The 18,652-nt window shown below is 45.0% G+C and overlaps 2 protein-coding genes across 2 annotated transcripts in view; one reads left to right on the plus strand and one right to left on the minus strand.

Moving 5' to 3' along the window:
* Positions 1-1,937: 1,937 nt before the first annotated feature.
* Positions 1,938-18,478, plus strand: IGSF10 (immunoglobulin superfamily member 10). Its single transcript, XM_087740799.1, has 7 exons — positions 1,938-2,018; positions 2,641-2,886; positions 4,784-4,913; positions 6,818-7,208; positions 7,938-12,350; positions 12,986-13,886; positions 14,838-18,478. Exons 2-7 carry the CDS (start codon positions 2,693-2,695, stop codon positions 16,747-16,749), a joined length of 7,941 nt encoding a protein of 2,646 aa, XP_087596925.1. The 5' UTR covers positions 1,938-2,018; positions 2,641-2,692; the 3' UTR covers positions 16,750-18,478.
* The window catches only part of MED12L (mediator complex subunit 12L), a 177,710-nt gene continuing 174,460 nt past the window's right edge, over positions 15,403-18,652 (minus strand). The window contains exons 46-48 of the transcript XR_015700795.1: positions 16,568-16,734; positions 16,186-16,329; positions 15,403-15,526 (exon numbers count right to left, since the gene is read on the minus strand). The gene's annotated coding sequence lies outside the window, so the exon portion shown is untranslated. The remainder of the gene's footprint in view (positions 15,527-16,185; positions 16,330-16,567; positions 16,735-18,652) is intronic.

The following is an 18,652-nucleotide window of genomic DNA, read 5'->3' on the forward strand; positions in this document are numbered from 1 at the left end:
CCTCACAGAAAACTGAAACATTTGGCACAATTAACATTTCTCCAAGGAAAATACCAGTTCTGTGGAAACTGCAAAATCTCAGTAAAAAAATTTTGGCTGAAAATTCCTACTCAGTTCCAGGCATAAACGACAATCTTGTTTGAAGGTTCATGTAAAGTCAGTTGCCAGGCATTGTCCGCTTCCTTGTGGACTTCCTTACACACTAAAAGCACACTCCGGCATTATTTACGTTATGTGGATTACATTGATTTCCTCTCATTTCACTCTATACTTGAAGCCAATCTTCTTCTTATCTTTTAAATTGACAGCAGACAATATGCAGAACAGTAGCAAGAAGTTATTAGCAATTGCTTAGGCCGATTTATTTACAACAGACACAACGGCCTGAACATTTACCCGTAAGAAAGCAGCAACGGGTTATTAGTGTGTCCAAACCTATCCAGAGTGCTCGTTGTAGTGACTTCGCTCTGTTATTCGGCATAGCTATTCTTTATAGGCATTTTTTTTTTGGTGGAAGATGTTTAGCAACTATATCAAACACAATCGCCAATGATTCCAGAGGGATCACATTTCAGATAGACAGCAGCATTTCTGCAAAAGACTGTGGGGTTTATGTGATGTTGTTAAAGAGCTTCTTTCCTGAAACAATACTGATTCTTTGCTAATTTGGAACATAGAGATGGGGTCACAAATGTGTAACACAAGCAGAACTACCATAAACCTGAGTGACAGCTGAATAATCTGCGTGTCTCACCCAAAGTACCTAAACTCAGCTGCTGTTTGCCATGCACAGATAGAAAGAATTTTGTAGCTGGACCGTAAACAGCCATGTTAACACAATTACTGACGTGCTGCATGTTCAACCAACTGATCTCTGCGGAATACAAAACTGAAAAGAATCAGAGACAAGGAGTGCCAAGTGCATTTGGGCCTTAGTGGCAAAAATTCAGGTGTTGGACAAAAATCAGCAATGCGGGTACACGTGGTGGTGTTGGTAGGTAATGCTATTGAGTAAGAGGCAGAGAGGGGAGTAAGGAGCTACGGGGCTTCTTCCAGTGCCATTCAGAAGATGCATTTAGCAGCACAGAATCACAGAATGGTTTGGGTTGGAAGGGGCCTTTAAAGGTCATCGAGTGCAGCCCCCTGCAATGGGCAGGGACATCGTCAGCCAGACCAGGCTGCTCCGAGCCCCCACCAGCCCCACCTCAAATGTCTCCAGGGTTTTCCTCAAAAGTCCCTAAATTTTAACTTTGTACAAGCAGTGATGTACGAGAAATTTCCTGCAGCTTAGAGGGTTCCTGTTTAACTTCTGACTGCGTAAGGATAAAATAATTTGGCATTAATTAAAGCATCTATTAAAATACAGTTGTAAAGTTTAGCAGCCCAAGAGCTATTAGAGAGCCAGCTCATCGCGTGTTCAAGTATCTACTAACCTTTTTTAACACACACTTTCAGTAGAAACATGCCATCAGTCACGTTTAACGCTGTTATAAACACCATTTAGCAAAACGCAAGGAGCTGGACTCGATCTAAAAAGGGAGATAAACCGTTCCCCAAAAAGCAAACCTAGCAGCAGTTTCAAAGCGCCACCAGCCCGTTTTTTGGAGGGCTCACGCACGAATTCCCCCACGAAGGCAAACGCTGGCTGTTCTGGCTATTTTGGAATTCGCTCTCGGAGACCCCGGCGGGGCGGCGGTGCCCGGGCGGGGGGAGCGGGGCGGCGGCCGGGTCCCGCCGCACCCCCGAGCGCGGCTCTGTCCGCCCCGGGAGGCGGCGGCGGGCGCCTCTCCCCGCCTGGCCCCGAGCCGGGCCGACCGCGGGGGGCACGGGCGGGCCGGCAGCTCCGCTCCTCGGGCGGCCCCGGCCCCCCGCCGCGCCCCCCACCAGCGCGGCGGCGCCTCCCGGGAGGAGGAGCCGGCGGCGGCAGGAGTCTCCCCGCCCGGCCCGGCTCTGCCCCGAGGTAGCGGCCCCGCCGGGGATTGCGGCCGGCGGGAGCCGCCGCCGAGGAGGTCGCGCAGGTAGGGGCGGGCGGGGCCAGGCCGGGGCTCCGCCGCCGGGCGCCCCCCTCGCCCAGGTGCCGGCGCGGCCGCGGGCCCCGCTGCCGGGCGCAGGTGGGGACGGGAGCCGGGCGCCGGTCCCCGGCCGAGGGCCCGGGGGAAGCGGCGGGGGACGCGGGGCTGCAGCGGCCGCCGCACGGCGGCTCCGCGCGCGGGCTTTGAAATTAGTTAATTTTGCTTGGAATAATTACTGGCAAGAAAGGAGCTGACGTGTTCCTTCCCGAGGATAAATTGCTAGCAGATTTATAAACACTCCGCACAACCGGAGCCGTGAGGTAACGACAGCCAAAACTACAGTTTCCACGTTTGCTTCCTTCAACGATTAAAACTTTACCTGTAAGTGACAACTCACGGGGTGCATCGCGCTAAGACAAAGGAATTGTGAGGCTGTTTCTTTAAAACGACAAACCTTTTAGATCATTCCGCAGATCTAAATACTGAGGGGGAAATCAAGAGCGTTGGGTCTGTTTTGTGGGTTGTTTTTTCTTTCAGGTTACAAAATTCTTCTTTTCTTATAGCTTAAAACTGAGCAACTCAACACGGATGTCACTATAAACGCTTGTGTGTTTTCTTTTCCTTGTAGGAATCCGTTCGCTTTTGCCGTGAAGGATGGTAGCGTAGTATTTTCCTGCAGGATGAAAGCAATATGCAGAGGCAGACCCTGGTGGCTGGGGACCCTCCTGGGTGCCTGCCTGGCTGCTCTCCCCGGCAGCATCGCCTGTCCCAGGCTCTGCGCCTGCTACGTCCCCACTGAGGTGCACTGCACGTTCCGGTACTTCACCTCCGTCCCACCGCACATCCCTCCAAACGTGGAGCGCATCAATCTGGGGTATGTTTAACATCAAGATTTTAAATATTCTGACCACTTACCTTTCCACACTTTGCAAAGCAATAATTAAGAGTTTCCAGATTTAGGGCTAAAAATTAACCAAAGCAATAAATAAATCTTAAGAGTTTAATGTTCTGCAATATTCAGAAGCGGTTGCAATCACAGCTAGCAAAGCCTGAGACCACTAACACTAAGTGGATATTTTGGGGATGTATCACAGGGCATGTAAAAACTTCAAAAAGCTTTGAACTTAAATGAATTGGTTTTTATTACCTGAACATTTTGCATCTGTAACGTGCAACTCAGAAAGAGTCTGAAATAGAATTCTTTCTGGGAAAAGATAGTTCAGAGCTCAGACAGTGGGCTGGAAAATTAGTATGTGTATTAAAGTCTTCAGAGACTTTGCTATACTTTAAAGTGTCACACAATGCTAGTATCTGTGCTTTTATCTATCGAGTTTATGGGAAATAACACTTGTCAGAACATTTCAGCCTCCAAAATGGTTCTCTTCTGTGAGTGGTTAAAGGGAACAGGGAATAGATTATACCCATGCTCGGCTAGCCCGTTAATGCAGTTTCGAGCAAGTGTCCTCTGCCGTGCCATCAAATGACGAGACCAATCAGCAATATTTGACTGATCCTTGTATCACTTTTGACACGCATAACCTTTGAATCGTCCATATGCGTATGCAGAAAATATAAAAGGAAGTCTTCATTGAAGTCTGCCCTTTCCTTCCATTGATTTTGTCAAAGTTGTCCAGAAGTGCTGTATATGAAGTTTTACAATTAAGTACCGGTACTTTTAGAGGACTGTGGGTTACCTGAGGTGTGGGACATGCATTTGAAATACGTTAATCACTGCTGTGGAAAGGCCATCTATCTGCCTGGTGAATTAATCCAACTTACTTGTCACCACGGGGCACAGGAGATGTGACGGCAGCACGAGAAGAGTCCCTGCGTTAGCTCAGCAGGTCATGCCAGTGTGCTCGTAGTCACGAAGTCAAAGGCATCGCAGAGTAGGTACTCGGCATTTGCGAGGCTTACACAACACCTGCTAATTCTGGGATAGCGTAGCATCACCGCTGTCAATACTCACGCTGGCTAGACTTAGATACGACCGACGGTCAAACCTCCTATAGCAGTGCGCCTCTCGCTTAAAGGGCTCTCCGTTTCATTCTTGGTTCCCTGTTTAAATCCAGCCTAGACTATCCATACTGTACGTATGCTCATGGAAATGAGGGGAGGCAGAGGCTATGTCCACATTAACAAGTAGCGTGCACCACTGAACACCTGTGGAGTGGAAATAAAACTCAAGATGTACACCTGAAAAGGGCGGTCAGCATAGTCCAGCCAAGGACCAGGGAGGGACCGCAAGACACTCCGCAGAACCCACCTGCACCATAGCCCTTGCACAGCCGTCGTCATTCGGGTCCCAGGAGGAAGGTCACGCCCCAGGACCCCTGGTTTTGCCTAGTTCTCGGTGGACGGCAGAGGAGGCTCTCTTTTGTTCATGGACCTCTCTGTGATATTGCAGTGTTGGGAAAGCCCTCGACTGAAAGAGGCATCAATGTATCACCAACCTCTACCGTTACAGGAGCTCCTTGCTCTTCTACATTGAAGCTCAAAACTGGCACGCTTGTCTGCACATTTTTGCAGTTATTTTCCCTATCCACTGTGAATACAGTCTTCAGAAAGCTGCCCTGGAAAAGTTACCAAATTTTGTGCTAACATGAAGGAATGACTTAAAATTTCATCTTAGCAACCAGAAGTGCTATCTACCATTATGCATTTCCAAAGAGTTGTTCTTTTGTTTTGGTTTTGTTTGTTTGTTTGTTTTAAAACTTGTGACCTTTAGCTGTCTGACTAAACCCAGGTGTGGGATGAAATGTTTGTTACAGTTACAACAGCTTGCTTAAACTGACGGAAACAGATTTTTCTGGCCTGGAGAAACTGGAGTTACTGATGCTGCACAGCAATGAGATAAATACAATCCCTGATAAGGTGTTCAGTGATTTATATTCATTACAGGTAAGAACTAAATGTAGGAGATGACCTAACTTAATTTTTGCTATGACTTTTAAACAATCTGCAGTAGAAATACTGATAAATGGAAGCAGACCAGCGGTCTGTAGCGTTCTGGGTTCCTGTTTCTTATTGTATGCATGTGAAAGATGAGGGCCTTCAAGATCCAGTATCCTAATGGGAAATGTCTTTCCTTCCCAGGTGGGCATTCAGGTACAGTTTAAAGAACGTGATGAACATATTGGTAGATATCTGTCAGCAATATCTTAATGGGCAACTGCAGTTGAAACTCTCTCACACAAGAGAGAAAGATTGCAGAGTTCCAAGTACTGCATCTGTGGTAGGAAACTTGTCTTTAGTTAATTTGTTAGTCAATTTTTATATCTTTTTTTGAGGGTTGTTTTCTATCCAGATTTCCCTTTCCCTTCAGTACAGTATAGTCCTGTCCCTTTCTATCCTTCATTCAAAAAAGGCTCCTACTGTACAGAAACTGAACATATTACACATAAACATTTTAATGCTCTAAAAAAATAGTACAGTTCCTTGCTTTTATAATTTAAAATATATTTGTGGACTTTTAAAATGTATTTGATGCTACCTGTTTTGTTCTTTAACTGATATATTACCTATTTATAAAATATTACTTATATTTACGTATATTCTAAATATTAGTAAATGTACGGTGTCATACAGGGATTCTGGAGCTATCTCAGTATCTTACTCTGCCATGTAGATACTCATATATAAAGAAGTGCTTACATGATTATTTAGGAACAACCATTCCCAACTACTTCGATGTACAGGTAACACTTATTCTCCAGTTAAACTTCCAACTAGAGCTGTTATTAACTGCTACAGAGAAGTAATAATGGTGTAGCTGTGATGAACCAAGAACTGATGATGAACTAAGACCTGAACTATTCAGACAGAAAACATGGTATTGGCTCAACTGCTGGTTTTAGAGGATTAGAGGGTGGGGGCGGGAGGGAAAAGCAGAAACCAGGCAAGCTTTGGAGCGTACAGACCTTCAGGTTTCATTAGCCCTCATAAAGGGTAGTTCTGTGCCTGAAAGCTTGCTTGCTAACTCCTCGCAATGGACTTGATAAAATAAGCTTTATGGAGTCCTATAGGCTTTTCTTCCCTTATCAACAAGCAAGATGGCAACACAATTATAGATAGTTTTAATAGAATTATATTTGGCAAATAAAATAAACTTGCACGTTATTGTGATTTTGTACTTGTTTTCCTCATTAATTTTCAAAATACAGAATTCACGACTGTACCAGTATAATTCTAACAGGAAAAGTAACAACAAAAAGGCTGTCTTGGGTACTTCAGCAATATGCTAGATTTGTTTATCTCATAGTTACGAATTTGACTTTTAACCTGTCAGCAACAAAATGGCACCTGAGAGTTGAGGTTTGGCAAGTACACATCCCACATGACGCAAATCCTGAAACTGGGAACAGGCTTAGCAGTTCTGTTGGTTAAACATCAAACAGAATAGACTGTTACATGCATTTTTATAGTCATACCACTGGCTGGAACAAAAATCACTACCACAGTTTATGGTCAAATTCTGCTTACCCTTTTCATAAGTGTGGTTTAATTGGGAGTTTTTGAATGAGAAATAAGCATTGCTTTATTTTTTAATCACTGCGTTTTTGTAAATGTGACTGCAGAACCGTCACCCTGGTGGACTGTTGGAACAAGAAAGCATCCTTGTAGTCCTGCAACTAACATTGCATTTAAAAAGAATTCCTCCTCCTAAGTTTTTTTCCAATCACTCACATTAGTGGTCTGGTGAATACTTTCACTTCACAGAGTAACCATCAATCAAAATTTGTTAGGAGTCTTATAACAATATAACATGGGTTAATATTATACACTTGTTACTTTTTCATCAACAGGTCTTAAAAATGAGTTATAACAAGGTCAGAGTACTTCAGCAGGATGTTTTTTATGGTCTAAAGAGCTTGGTACGGTTGCATATGGACCACAATAAAATTGAATTTGTAAATCCCAACGTTTTCTACGGACTGACGTCACTGAGGTTGGTCCACTTGGAAGGAAATTTACTTAAGCAGCTTCATCCAGATACTTTCGTCACCTTGCGCTATAGCCAAATATTTAAAATATCCTCCATGAAGCACGTATATTTGTCTGACAATGTGTTGGCTTCACTACCACAAGAAATGTTTTCCTACATGCCTGAGCTAGAGAGCATTTACCTTCATGGAAACCCATGGTCCTGCGATTGCCATCTACGGTGGTTCACAGAATGGGCAAAAGAGAGACCAGGTGAGCTGAAGGCTTTGTTTATGCTTTTTAATCATGTTCTAGCATCTTATTCTTTCTGATAAAGGTAATTGTCCTTTATTTATTTCTTTATTCTCCCAGAAAAGACTGGAAGACGGGATTTTTGTAGGTGCATGTAATCAGGATAAACAGATTAATACCATTCCATTTCGCAGATTAAATTAACCTAGGGGTCTTATCCCATTCCCAAGTGCAGCTTTCCTTAATGGAACGTTTTCCTTGGCCAATCCAAAGCTTCCGTGTGCCAGGAGAATCCACAAGGAATAAGAAAGCTAATTTTTGTGTAACTGGCAAGAGTGAAGGCCACATTGTACTCAATTCTTTGAAAAAGAAATAAGGAACGGGACTCAAGGACTTTCTCTGTTGCTGTCCTGAGTAGAGGTTGCACACAATAGTGTAGTGCTACCCCCAAACCGCTAGAGCCCGTGTCTCTCCAAACAAAGCTGTGGCCATGTACCACAGCAGAGCCCGCCTTGCACGGTGTAAAACCACTGGGACAGAAGGATGCCATGCTGAGCTGCAATAGCAACAGTCCTTAAGCAGTTGCATCAGAGAAAATTCATAGCTTTGCTTAGGTTTTTCTTTTATAGGTTGCTTCAAGATAAACTTTGTTAATATTTTATTCAAGAGAACAACTTGCTGGTAGCTATATGTCTCTGTTAATACCGAAAACTATATCACAAAAGCTTACTGCATTTTTCTTCTCTTCAGATGTTATAAAGTGCAAAAAGGACAGAAGTTCTGGTGCTCAGCAATGCCCAGTTTGTGCTAGTCCCAAAAATCGTAAAGGGAAAAGCTTAGCGGATATTCCTCCTGCATCTTTAACCTGCACTAAACCAGCCATACATGACTCCCTGAAACTTAAAAACCTCACAGTGCCAGATGATGGGGATTTCAGTTCCGTATCTCCCAAGGACTTCATAGCTCCGATAGGATCCATGGTTTTGAACATGACTGACCAAGCAGGAAGTCGAGGTAACTTGGTTTGCAACATCCAAAAACCTAAAGAAATGTCTCCCGTCTCATTTGACAAAGATGGAAACAGTACAGTACTCAAAGCATCACTCTCAGCATTTCTTGTGTGTGGCATTGACTATGAACATATTCAGCAGCTATGGAGCATACTGGCACTGTACAGTAATTCACCCTTAAAACTGGAAAGGAATGTCCTAGCAACTAACGTGCCTTTTTACAAATATAAACAAATCTACTCTGAAAAAGATGAACTTTTTACCAATATAGAGACTGAACTGAGAGCTGAACCATCTTGGTTAATGCAAAGCAAAGTAGCGTTACAGCTAGACAGGACAGCAACCACACTTAACACATTGCACATCCAGTACTTTACGGATGCTCAGATTATTTTGCCCAGTGCTGACAAAAAACAGGCAAGGAATAACTGGACCATCATCTCCAGGGACAACAAAACACAAACAGAACACACTGTTTTAGTCGGGGGGACTGTAGAACTGGAGTGCCAAGCAATTGGAGAACCAGCTCCTGCAATAGAGTGGATATTGGCTGATGGAAGCAAAGTTAGAGCTCCCTATATCAGCGAGGATGGAAGAATCATAGTAGTTAAAACTGGAACATTCACGTTACGGACAGCTGATACTTTTGACACCGGGCTTTATCACTGCATAGGCACAAATTACAACGATGCAGATACTCTCACGTTCAGAATTACTGTGGTCGATCCGTACGTGGAACACAACAGTGTAAATGGAGCCCAACTTTCTACATTTGTCGGCAGCACGCTCTACCTCCCCTGTACATCCACTGCTGTTCCAGATGCTGCCATTAGCTGGGTGTTACCTGAGCATGTGATTCTTCATCATTCTGCAAGAAATAAACATATTTTTGACAATGGGACCTTGAGAATACAAGGGGTAACAGAGCGAGACAGTGGCTACTTTAGATGCGTTGCAGCCAACCAGTATGGTGTTGATCTTTTGGTTTTCCAAGTGCTAGTTAGAAAGGATGAAACCACTCTACAGAAAAAGCACGTAGCTGTGGGAGAATGGGAAGAGGGCGATGGCTCTGGCAACGCAATGCTGGCCTCTGCTACAAGATGGCAAGATCCTTTAGCTACTCCAGCTACCTTGACAGCTGATCAGGAGTCTGCTGCCTCGGCATCCAGGAATCCGGTCACACAGAGCACACATAAAAGGAACAGCTACAGGGAAATGACTTACAGGCACTACAGGGGCAAAACAAGCAGGCGGTTTAGAGGACACAGAAGACAGTTTGTTTCCTCAGCCAGGAGAGTCGATCCGCAGCGCTGGGCAGCCTTTTTGGAAAAAACAAAGAGGAACTCAACATTGATAGAAAAAGGAGAAGTTGCAACGAAACCACTTATTCAAGTCCGTAAGTTCTCAAAAGTACCTGGAGATGAGGAGGAAACATCCGGTGATCTCATATCTCCAGAGGAAGAATTCATGATACCAGTAACAGGGACAGCCACTGTACCTGCTCTGGGGAGAGCAATGGAAAGCGTGATCGCTGCAGGGCCTGAGATGACCGCGAGTAACACCCCTGCTAGGAAAACCTCTCTCCTGGTTGCCGAGGCAGTAACTCCCTTACCCTCTCCTTTTTCACAGTCTGTGTCATCTGACAGCAGAAGCTCACAAACATATCTAAAACCTACAATTACAAACTTATGGGAAAGATCTGATTTAAGTCAAATATCAGCAAATGGTGTAAAACAATCCACTGTATCAACTGGAGCAAGTACAACATCTACACTCTTCCCTGCTGGGCAAAGGTTGGTATATTCTGGGGAAAGTAATAACCGGCATTTAAAATCTGTATCTACAACACCCGTGACAGATGTTACGGGCACCAGCAAGTCTGTAACTTCCCAAAACGCAGTGGACAAGCCACATGTTTTTACTGAGTCTATTGATAAGATTTCCCCCAAAACAGATCATCAGATACCTGTAGTGACAGTCAGCGAACCAAGTCCTGAATTTGGTCACATTTATTTTCATAGCACTCAGAAACGAGTAACTCCTAAGCCACCACTGGACTCAACTATCATTACTCATCAGCAAATTCAGATTATTCAGGATGTTACAATTCGTACATCCCAGGCCCAGCAGCAATACGGAAGACGAAGGAAAATTTCTGGTAGGAGACGAATTGTTAGACCAGGACGTATTCCAAGTATGAAAGAGCACAGATACAATTTTGGGAGGCCAGGATCTGTCAGAGGAAGTACAGCTGTGGCTGCAGATGTTCAACTGAATATGAAATATGTATCAAATTTACCAGCCTTAAATAATTTAAGCAGCTCCATCAATGTATTTAGCCCAGAAGCACCTCTGTCCTCCCCCTCTACCATGAATACACCATTGGAGCACCCAGCAGGTACTCATCAAAACACAGCATTACTCAGGGAAGACAAAAACAAAGCTAGTGCAAGGCAAAAAGCCACTACGACAGTCATGCCTTTAATTACAAAAGGCACCCAAGATACTCCTCAATGGAAATTAGAGACCAGTGCTCCATTTCAGACGAATACTGATAGAGTCCAGCCTTTTAGTATCAGACAACCAACAATGGCAATCCATACAGCTCATACTACAACAGAAATTATGCATACTGTAAGTGCCAAGATATCCTCTACCCTTGAATCAGTCTCACCGAGCATTAAGCCTAGAACCTCAGCAAAACATTCCCAAAGAGGAAAAGTTACTTGGGAACATCTCTTTGGAAATGGTGCGCAAAAGGAGGTCCTTCTTCAGCAGCTACCAAAACAACAGACAGATATGTTTCTATCAACAGAGGTGTCAACCATCCTTCCTAAAACCACGGCAGCATTATCTGTGTCCAAAATGTCTCCTTTGCACTTTGCGCCTATTTCAGCAGGTGGGAATCACAGCACTGGTTTCTCGTCTTTAAACAAACCCATTCATTATGGCAATGGTAAGTCAGAAGAACATCTTCCCACTGCAAAACCGCAGTCTTACGCTAATCCAGCAACTAGTGCAACCAAAGAAAAGGATGTAACAAGTTGGAAGCCAACAGTTGTACCTATTATTACTCCTCAAACTGACACCAAAATCACCAAAAGTAAAACATTCAGAGTGGGAAGAAAGAGAGGTCAGAGGAGGAAGAGGCCCCCTAAAACATCTACTTCACAAAGCGTGACTGCAGGCCACAGCACTGCAGCGATTCCATCGGTGAATACAACCACGCCTGTCATGACTACAGTTAAATCATTAAGTATGCCAAGTCTTATGTCTGCAAAACCTCTCTCTGAGAGCGTGAGCGCAGCCTCAGTGACAGAAATGCCAGCACTGTCGATCCTTAACGCACCAGAGGCACTTCAGCACGTGCCTACAGCAGCCACGCAGGCATCGGCGACCCCCACCACGCAGAGGAACATCCAGTTACCACCCGACAATCGTATTGCTCAGGGCCCCACCACCACCATCCCAACCACACCATGGCTTTCAAAGCCTCTCAGCGCCACAAGCGCACAACCTGCCACAGTCTGTGCAACGCCTGGGTCAGAACCTGCTCAGCAAATCAAAGCCACCGTAACGGCAGGTGAAAAATCACACCCAAAAATGGAAGAGAGCCTTATTCAAGAAAACCATGTAGCACAGCCCACATTCCCAGCAAGAACTGAATCAAGTACCAGAGCTCCTGCTGCAAGCACAGACATCCTTCCTCCCAGCGCTCGGCATCCCACCCCACCGCCAGCCCGAACAGCGGTTGTGCCACCCATACGTACTGCGAGAATCACCTCGCCTCCAGGGGGGGAAATCAAATTCTGGCAGAAGCCCTCTGCTGAAGTCACAGGGAGAGGCAACACGTTAACTGACAATACACTGACCACAGTGAAGTCCTCACAGATCACAACTCCATCTGCTCCTCTCTGGGGAAGGGCCAAGGACAGTTCTGTCAACGGCTGGTCCGAAAAGAGACGTGATCAAGAAACAACCACCAACAATCCTACAGCCTTGGACTCTTTAAGCAGAAATCATTTTGCAAAGCCCAGAATAATTGGAGGAAAATTAGCTGCTTTTACCGTGCTAGCTAATTCAGATGCTTTTATTCCTTGTGAAGCTACTGGTAACCCCCATCCAACGATACAGTGGACCAAGATATTGTCAGGTATGCTTGATAAACCTCTCCAGAATTTACCTTCCATTATAGTCTTGTAATTTGGCAGATGTTTTGTGTGCCAAACTCAAGTATTGCTTCATTTAAGAGTACCGTGAAATATCAGTGAAAAGATGATGAACTTGAAACAGTGAAAGATATCCCAGCACACTTGCTGGAGGGTCTTACTACTAATTATGAAACAGTTCTTTAGAGAAATAAAAAAAAAAAAAAAAATATATATATATATAAAATCTATATTTAACTATAATTCTGTGCTTATTGTGAGAAGATTTCAATATTTATTGTATGTTACCTGCTATTTCAGAACAGCGAGACAAGTGAAAAGAAAAATCTGTCTGTGGTAACAAACCATCAAATCAAGTTAAAGCTATGCCAAAATATTTTTGAAAATGCAAAGCCCCATCTGCTTTATCCAAACTTTGTCTCTACTGAGGACTAAGTTTTGGTTTTACTTTAAAGCTTTGTCACTGTATATGCAAAATACTGTTATTTCTCTCTTTCTTATCACTAGCATCTTGGTTATTTGGGCAAAGTAGACCAGGATAGGGAAAGTGTTTTCAGGGACTGAGTCACAGAAGAGAGAGGTTCTGATGTGCTGTGCTGTTGTCCCCTTGCTTCCGTAGGGATCGATGGTCTGGAAAGCCAAGGTGACGGCAGATGGATGGTGTTTGCCAACGGCACGCTCTCCATTGCCCAGGCGGGCCTGGAGGACCGCGGGCAGTACCTGTGCACCGCAGCCAACCCGCACGGCATGGCACAGCTCCTGGTCACCTTGTCAGTAGTGGCCTACCCGCCCCGCATCACTGGTGGCAGGTGGCAGCTCCTCACCGCTCACTCCGGAAAGCCTGTGGCAGTGAAGTGCAGAGCTGAGGGCAGGCCTCCTCCCACCATCTCATGGGTTCTAGCAAATAAAACGCACGTCTCTGACTCTTCTGCAGGAAATAACAAAGTTCACGTGGAACCAGACGGCACTTTAATTATCGAGGCGGTCACTGTTTATGACAGGGGCCTCTACACGTGCATGGCTAAAAACCCAGCGGGCACCGACATGCTGGTTGTAAAACTGCAGGTCATTGCAGCACCTCCCGCTATTCTGGAAGAGAAGAGACAACGTGTTGAAGCAATGATGGGGGAAAATGTGAAACTCCCTTGCACCGTGAAAGGCAATCCTCAGCCCACTGTCCACTGGGTCCTCTTTGACGGCACGGTGGTGAAGCCTCTGCAGTTAGTGAACGCAAAGCTGTTCCTGTTCTCCAACGGTACCCTCCACCTCAGCAACATCGTCCCTTCTGACAGCGGGAATTACGAGTGCATAGCCACAAGCTCGACTGGCTCGGAAAGGAGGGTGGTGAGCCTCGTGGTGGAACACAGAGATACGCTTCCAAGAATAGCTACCGCCTCTCAAGGAATGACTCAGCTGAATTTTGGGGATAAGTTGCTTTTGAATTGCACAGCGACTGGGGAGCCAAAGCCCAGGATCATCTGGAGGTTACCTTCCAAGGCAGTTGTTGATCAGTGGCACAGGTAGGAGTCTTTTTTTTTCCCCCCACCTCTTTGAAACTTCAAACGCTGTCTTCTCTGGTGCTCGTATAAGAGACTGTTACATCACTGAAAAAATACATTGTGAACTAAACTCACTTTTAAATGTTTAACAGTGGTGAAACATCTGTGGTGATGGCTTGTTATTATCCGTCTAATAACAGACCACATCAGTTGTCATAAGTGGGTGAGGTCTTACCAAAATGGATAGAAGTCTTATTGGAATTAAGGAAACTGATGTTAATCATACATGGGCTGAATTTTGGTCATTTTATAGGAGGAAAAGTTATTTACAAGAGATTGGCAAAGTAGGACTTGGGAGGAAGAGGCTTCTGTGGTCTCTGCCAAGTCTACCTTTGAGGGTCTCCCCTGCACAGCAACACTTCACTTTGGGAGAGACAGTCCCAGATCAGGACGTTCCTAGCAGGCTCATGAGAACTTGCAGCTGGGCTGAGGGAGATCCAGGTCCGTGCCCTGCTGCAGGAAAGGCAGCCAGAGAGTAATCACTCAGTGCCAAGTGTCGTTGCGGACAACATGCAGCAGCACTGACGGCTGCCCCTGGTTGGGGGCAAGTATTGCGGGTTATCTGCAAGGAGAAGCACGAGGGAGAGGAGCAGAGGCCGGCAGGATAAGGGACGTAAGATTCAACGGGCTCATTTATTCACAGAACAGTTTTCAGGAAGGCGGAGGCGGCATCGTGCAGCTTTGCGCACCTACATAGAGTCAGCAAGCACGTGCACATCCACGTAACAGCAAAAGCAGCAACTATATCAGGTTATAACCCGCTGGGTCTGCGGGTGACGTGGACACAGTGCCTTTGGGGAGAGCTTCGGTATTAAGATACTGCTGCTACTTCTGCCAGTCACTTTCAGTGCTCAGTGTTCACCTCCAGCGTTTTGTTCCATAATTCTTTTCCTCTTCCTCCCCCCACAACAGAATGGGAAGTCGAATCCATGTCTACCCCAATGGATCCTTGGCGATTGAGGCAGTTACTGAAAAGGACGCAGGTGACTATTTGTGTGTCGCAAGAAACAAAATTGGAGATGATCTGATACTGATGAAAGTCAGCGTCACAATGAAACCAGCCAAGATTGACCAGAAACAGTATTTCAAGAAACTGGTGCCATACGGAAAAGATGTCAGAGTGGACTGCAAGGCCTCTGGCTCACCTGCACCTGAAATATCCTGGAGTTTGCCAGATGGGACGGTGATCAATAACGCAATGCTGGCAGATGACAGTGGGCGCAGGTCTCGCAGATACGTCCTCTTTGACAATGGAACTCTGTATCTCAACAAAGTTGGAGTAACTGAAGGAGGAGATTATACCTGCTATGCTCAAAACACATTGGGAAGAGATGAAATGAAGATACGCATCACGGTCGTCATGGCAGCCCCTCAGATAAAGCACAATTACAAGACATACGTTAAAGTGAAAGCTGGAGATACGGCATTACTGGACTGTGAAGCTGCTGGAGAACCCAAGCCAAAAATATTCTGGTTGCTGCCTTCCAGTGACATGATCTCCTCATCAACAGCCAGGCACCTCCTGCACGTCAACGGTTCTCTGTCAGTCAGTCAAGTCAAACTGTTAGATGCTGGGGAGTATATGTGTGTCGCTCGTAATCCTGGAGGGGATGATACAAAATTGTATAAACTGGACGTAGTTGCTAAACCACCTATCATAAACGGTTTATACATGAACAAAACAATCATGAAAGTGACAGCAGTGAGGCATTCGAAGAAACAAATTGACTGTAGGGCAGAAGGGACACCTCCCCCTCAGATTATGTGGATCATGCCTGATAATATTTTCCTAACAGCTCCATATTATGGGAGCAGGATTGTAGTACACAAAAATGGGACACTTGAGATTCGGAACATAAGGCCTTCTGACACAGCGGATTTTATCTGTGCGGCACGGAATGATGGGGGAGAGAGTATGTTGGTGGTTCAGCTGGAGGTATTAGAAATGCTAAGGCGACCGATGTTTAAAAATCCATTCAATGAAAAAATAATAGCAAAACCTGGAAAAACTACCACATTGAATTGTTCTGTGGACGGAAACCCCCCACCTGACGTAAGCTGGATGTTGCCTAATGGCACATGGTTTTCCAGCGGCATCAGGACTTCCCAGTTTCTCACAGGAAGCGACGGTACCCTCACCATCTATAATCCCGACAGGGACAAAGCAGGAAAGTATCGCTGTGCTGCCAAGAATAAAGTCGGCTATATTGAAAAGCTGATCATCCTGGAGGTTGGCCAGAAGCCCAATATTCACACTCACCCAGCAGGGACAGTGAAGGGCATTAGCGGGGAGTCGCTGTCGCTTCACTGCCTGTCTGGTGGGAGTCCCAAACCGACCACGGCGTGGACCCTGCCAGGTGGCTACGTGCTGGATCGACCGCAGATCAACAGGAAACACGTACTGCTGGAGAACGGTACTTTGGTCATACGAGAAGCCACCATTCATGACAGAGGAAATTACGTGTGTAAGGCCCACAATAATGCCGGGGAGTCCTCTATAACTGTTCCCGTCGTTATTGTAGCCTATCCCCCGAGGATTACAAATAGACCACCGCAGACCATACACACGATGCCTGGTGCAGCAGTTCAGCTCCACTGCATAGCACTGGGAATACCAAAACCAGAAATTACCTGGGAATTACCTGACCACTCAGTACTCTCTGGTGCAGGTCACCAAGGCCTCGTATCTGGGGGCAAAGTGCTTCATCCCCACGGGACGTTACTCATCCAGAGTCCCCGACCCTCAGATTCCGGCGCGTACAAGTGCACAGCAAAGAACCATCTTGGCAGTGATTTCACAGTAACATACCTTCATGTCGTTTGAAATAAGAAATAGCGCATGAATGGTTGTTAACAAAGTCTACAGCTGGACTGAGTTCATTCTTGGAATAAGTTTAATCAAAGGCAGCCATAGGCATTTAAGTGCCTAAATACATTTACAGTATTCAGTCTGCAATGACCATGCAAAAAAAGAGAGGAAAAGCTTTGGGAAAATTAGATCCAGCATTATTATCTAGCATTGGTTCTTTCAGTGATTAAACAGACTTAAATAAAAACAAACTTAAGGCACTTTTGCTCTGCCAGCAAATATTGAATATCAAATAAAATTACTTTCTGGAAATGTAAAGGATAGATTTTTTCATATTAGTTTAATGTTGTCCACCTTGTATGACTATCAGGGGTGTGGACCACATAAAACAAGAGTATCTGAGAACCAAAGAGCAGATTTTATTGTGATGCAGATTACCTTCCTAATATGTTTGAATATTTAGTATGTTTTCTTAATAAATATTCAATGGTGAAACAAACAGTGAAGCATTTCTAATAATACAGCTCTGTTCCACGCAGTCTTTTTTGCAGAACTTTGGGATGATACACACAGAACAACTTTGTTCTCATTTTTAAACGAGAGAGTAAGCTCTGTTTAGCGCTGTTTAGAAAAAGCGTATGGACCGCATGCAGAAACACCCTAGCTTGGTATCATTTTCCTATTGTCACAAAAGCATTTTTTAAAAATTTCTCACTAGAAAACAATTGCATCAGTTTGCGTATACATTCAGAATTCTGATTTCTCAATTCGGTAGATAGGTCTAAGAAGCAACCTCTGTACATGAGGGAAAAATGCCTTCACAATGGTAAGAAATTGTAACCTACACATTTTACACTAATGAATCACATGGATTGGACTGGTCAAATAAATCTTTAAAAGATTAAGCCAGTAATTAAAGCTCAGAGTTTCTTATTTTCTTCCTAAGAGAGAGATTAATGTCAGGACAGAGGGGTGAAAATACATGCAATGCAGCCTTTCCCCTTAAATTTGCAAATTCAGGACATACGGATATTGTGGAAGACACTGTGCTGTCCCTACAGTCCCAGCTACTCCCGCAGCCGGCGGCGCCCGGCACTGCCTGATCCCGCTGGAGTGGACCAGAGACCGCAGGGCTGAAGCCAGGGCTGCTGGAGAGAGCGGTCTCTTCATCCATTACAGAAAGTCTGATGGATGTATGAAGGGTTCGGTGCAACCATCCCCTGCCTCATCAACAGTTCCAGCTCTTTACATCATGTAAAATAATAAAAAATCCAAGAACGGTAACATGTCTCTTCTGGGCCTGTACGATCTACCCCTTACAAGAAGGTCCGCGGTGACGCTCCTCCCTGCTAACGTGATGACAGCATCTGAACCACTTGCACTAACGTCTCTCGGCAGCAGCATATTGGCACACAAGACGCTCATCAGTGAGCAAGTATTCAAACGCCAAGAGCTGAATGCAGATTCTACCTCATTTAACCACATCACAATCAACCTGGGGATTTTAAAGTTTTTTTTTTTTCTTGAAGATAACCTCAGCTTGGATTGCTCTTGTGCTGGTTTGATCATCTCCTGATGTCAACCGCATAGAGTTTGCTGTGTGCTTGTTCCCTCCTTCCACAGTGTTGCTGGAGCAGTAGCCACAAAATGGTTGGATTACATTGGTAATCACTGGTTAGTATCTGTAATAGCTTTAGGTACTATGAAGAACAGTAAATCTCCTTAAACAAACACGAACAGAAATAATTTTTACATGAGTAAGACTTACCTGACTATTATAAAAGCCAATCAAAATTCACTTTTCTAGAGATTTCCGTGCGGTGAGTATTATTTCATTAACTGGCTGTACTGCCTCCCACAGTCCTCTGAAGCTTGCGCAGTGCAGTCTTCCCCTCTCCCCACAAAGCACCTGACTATG

This window comes from Nipponia nippon, unplaced genomic scaffold (genome assembly GCF_047370975.1).
Source record: "Nipponia nippon isolate SJK-2023a ecotype South Korea unplaced genomic scaffold, ASM4737097v1 scaffold_7, whole genome shotgun sequence".
NCBI lineage: Eukaryota > Metazoa > Chordata > Aves > Pelecaniformes > Threskiornithidae > Nipponia > Nipponia nippon.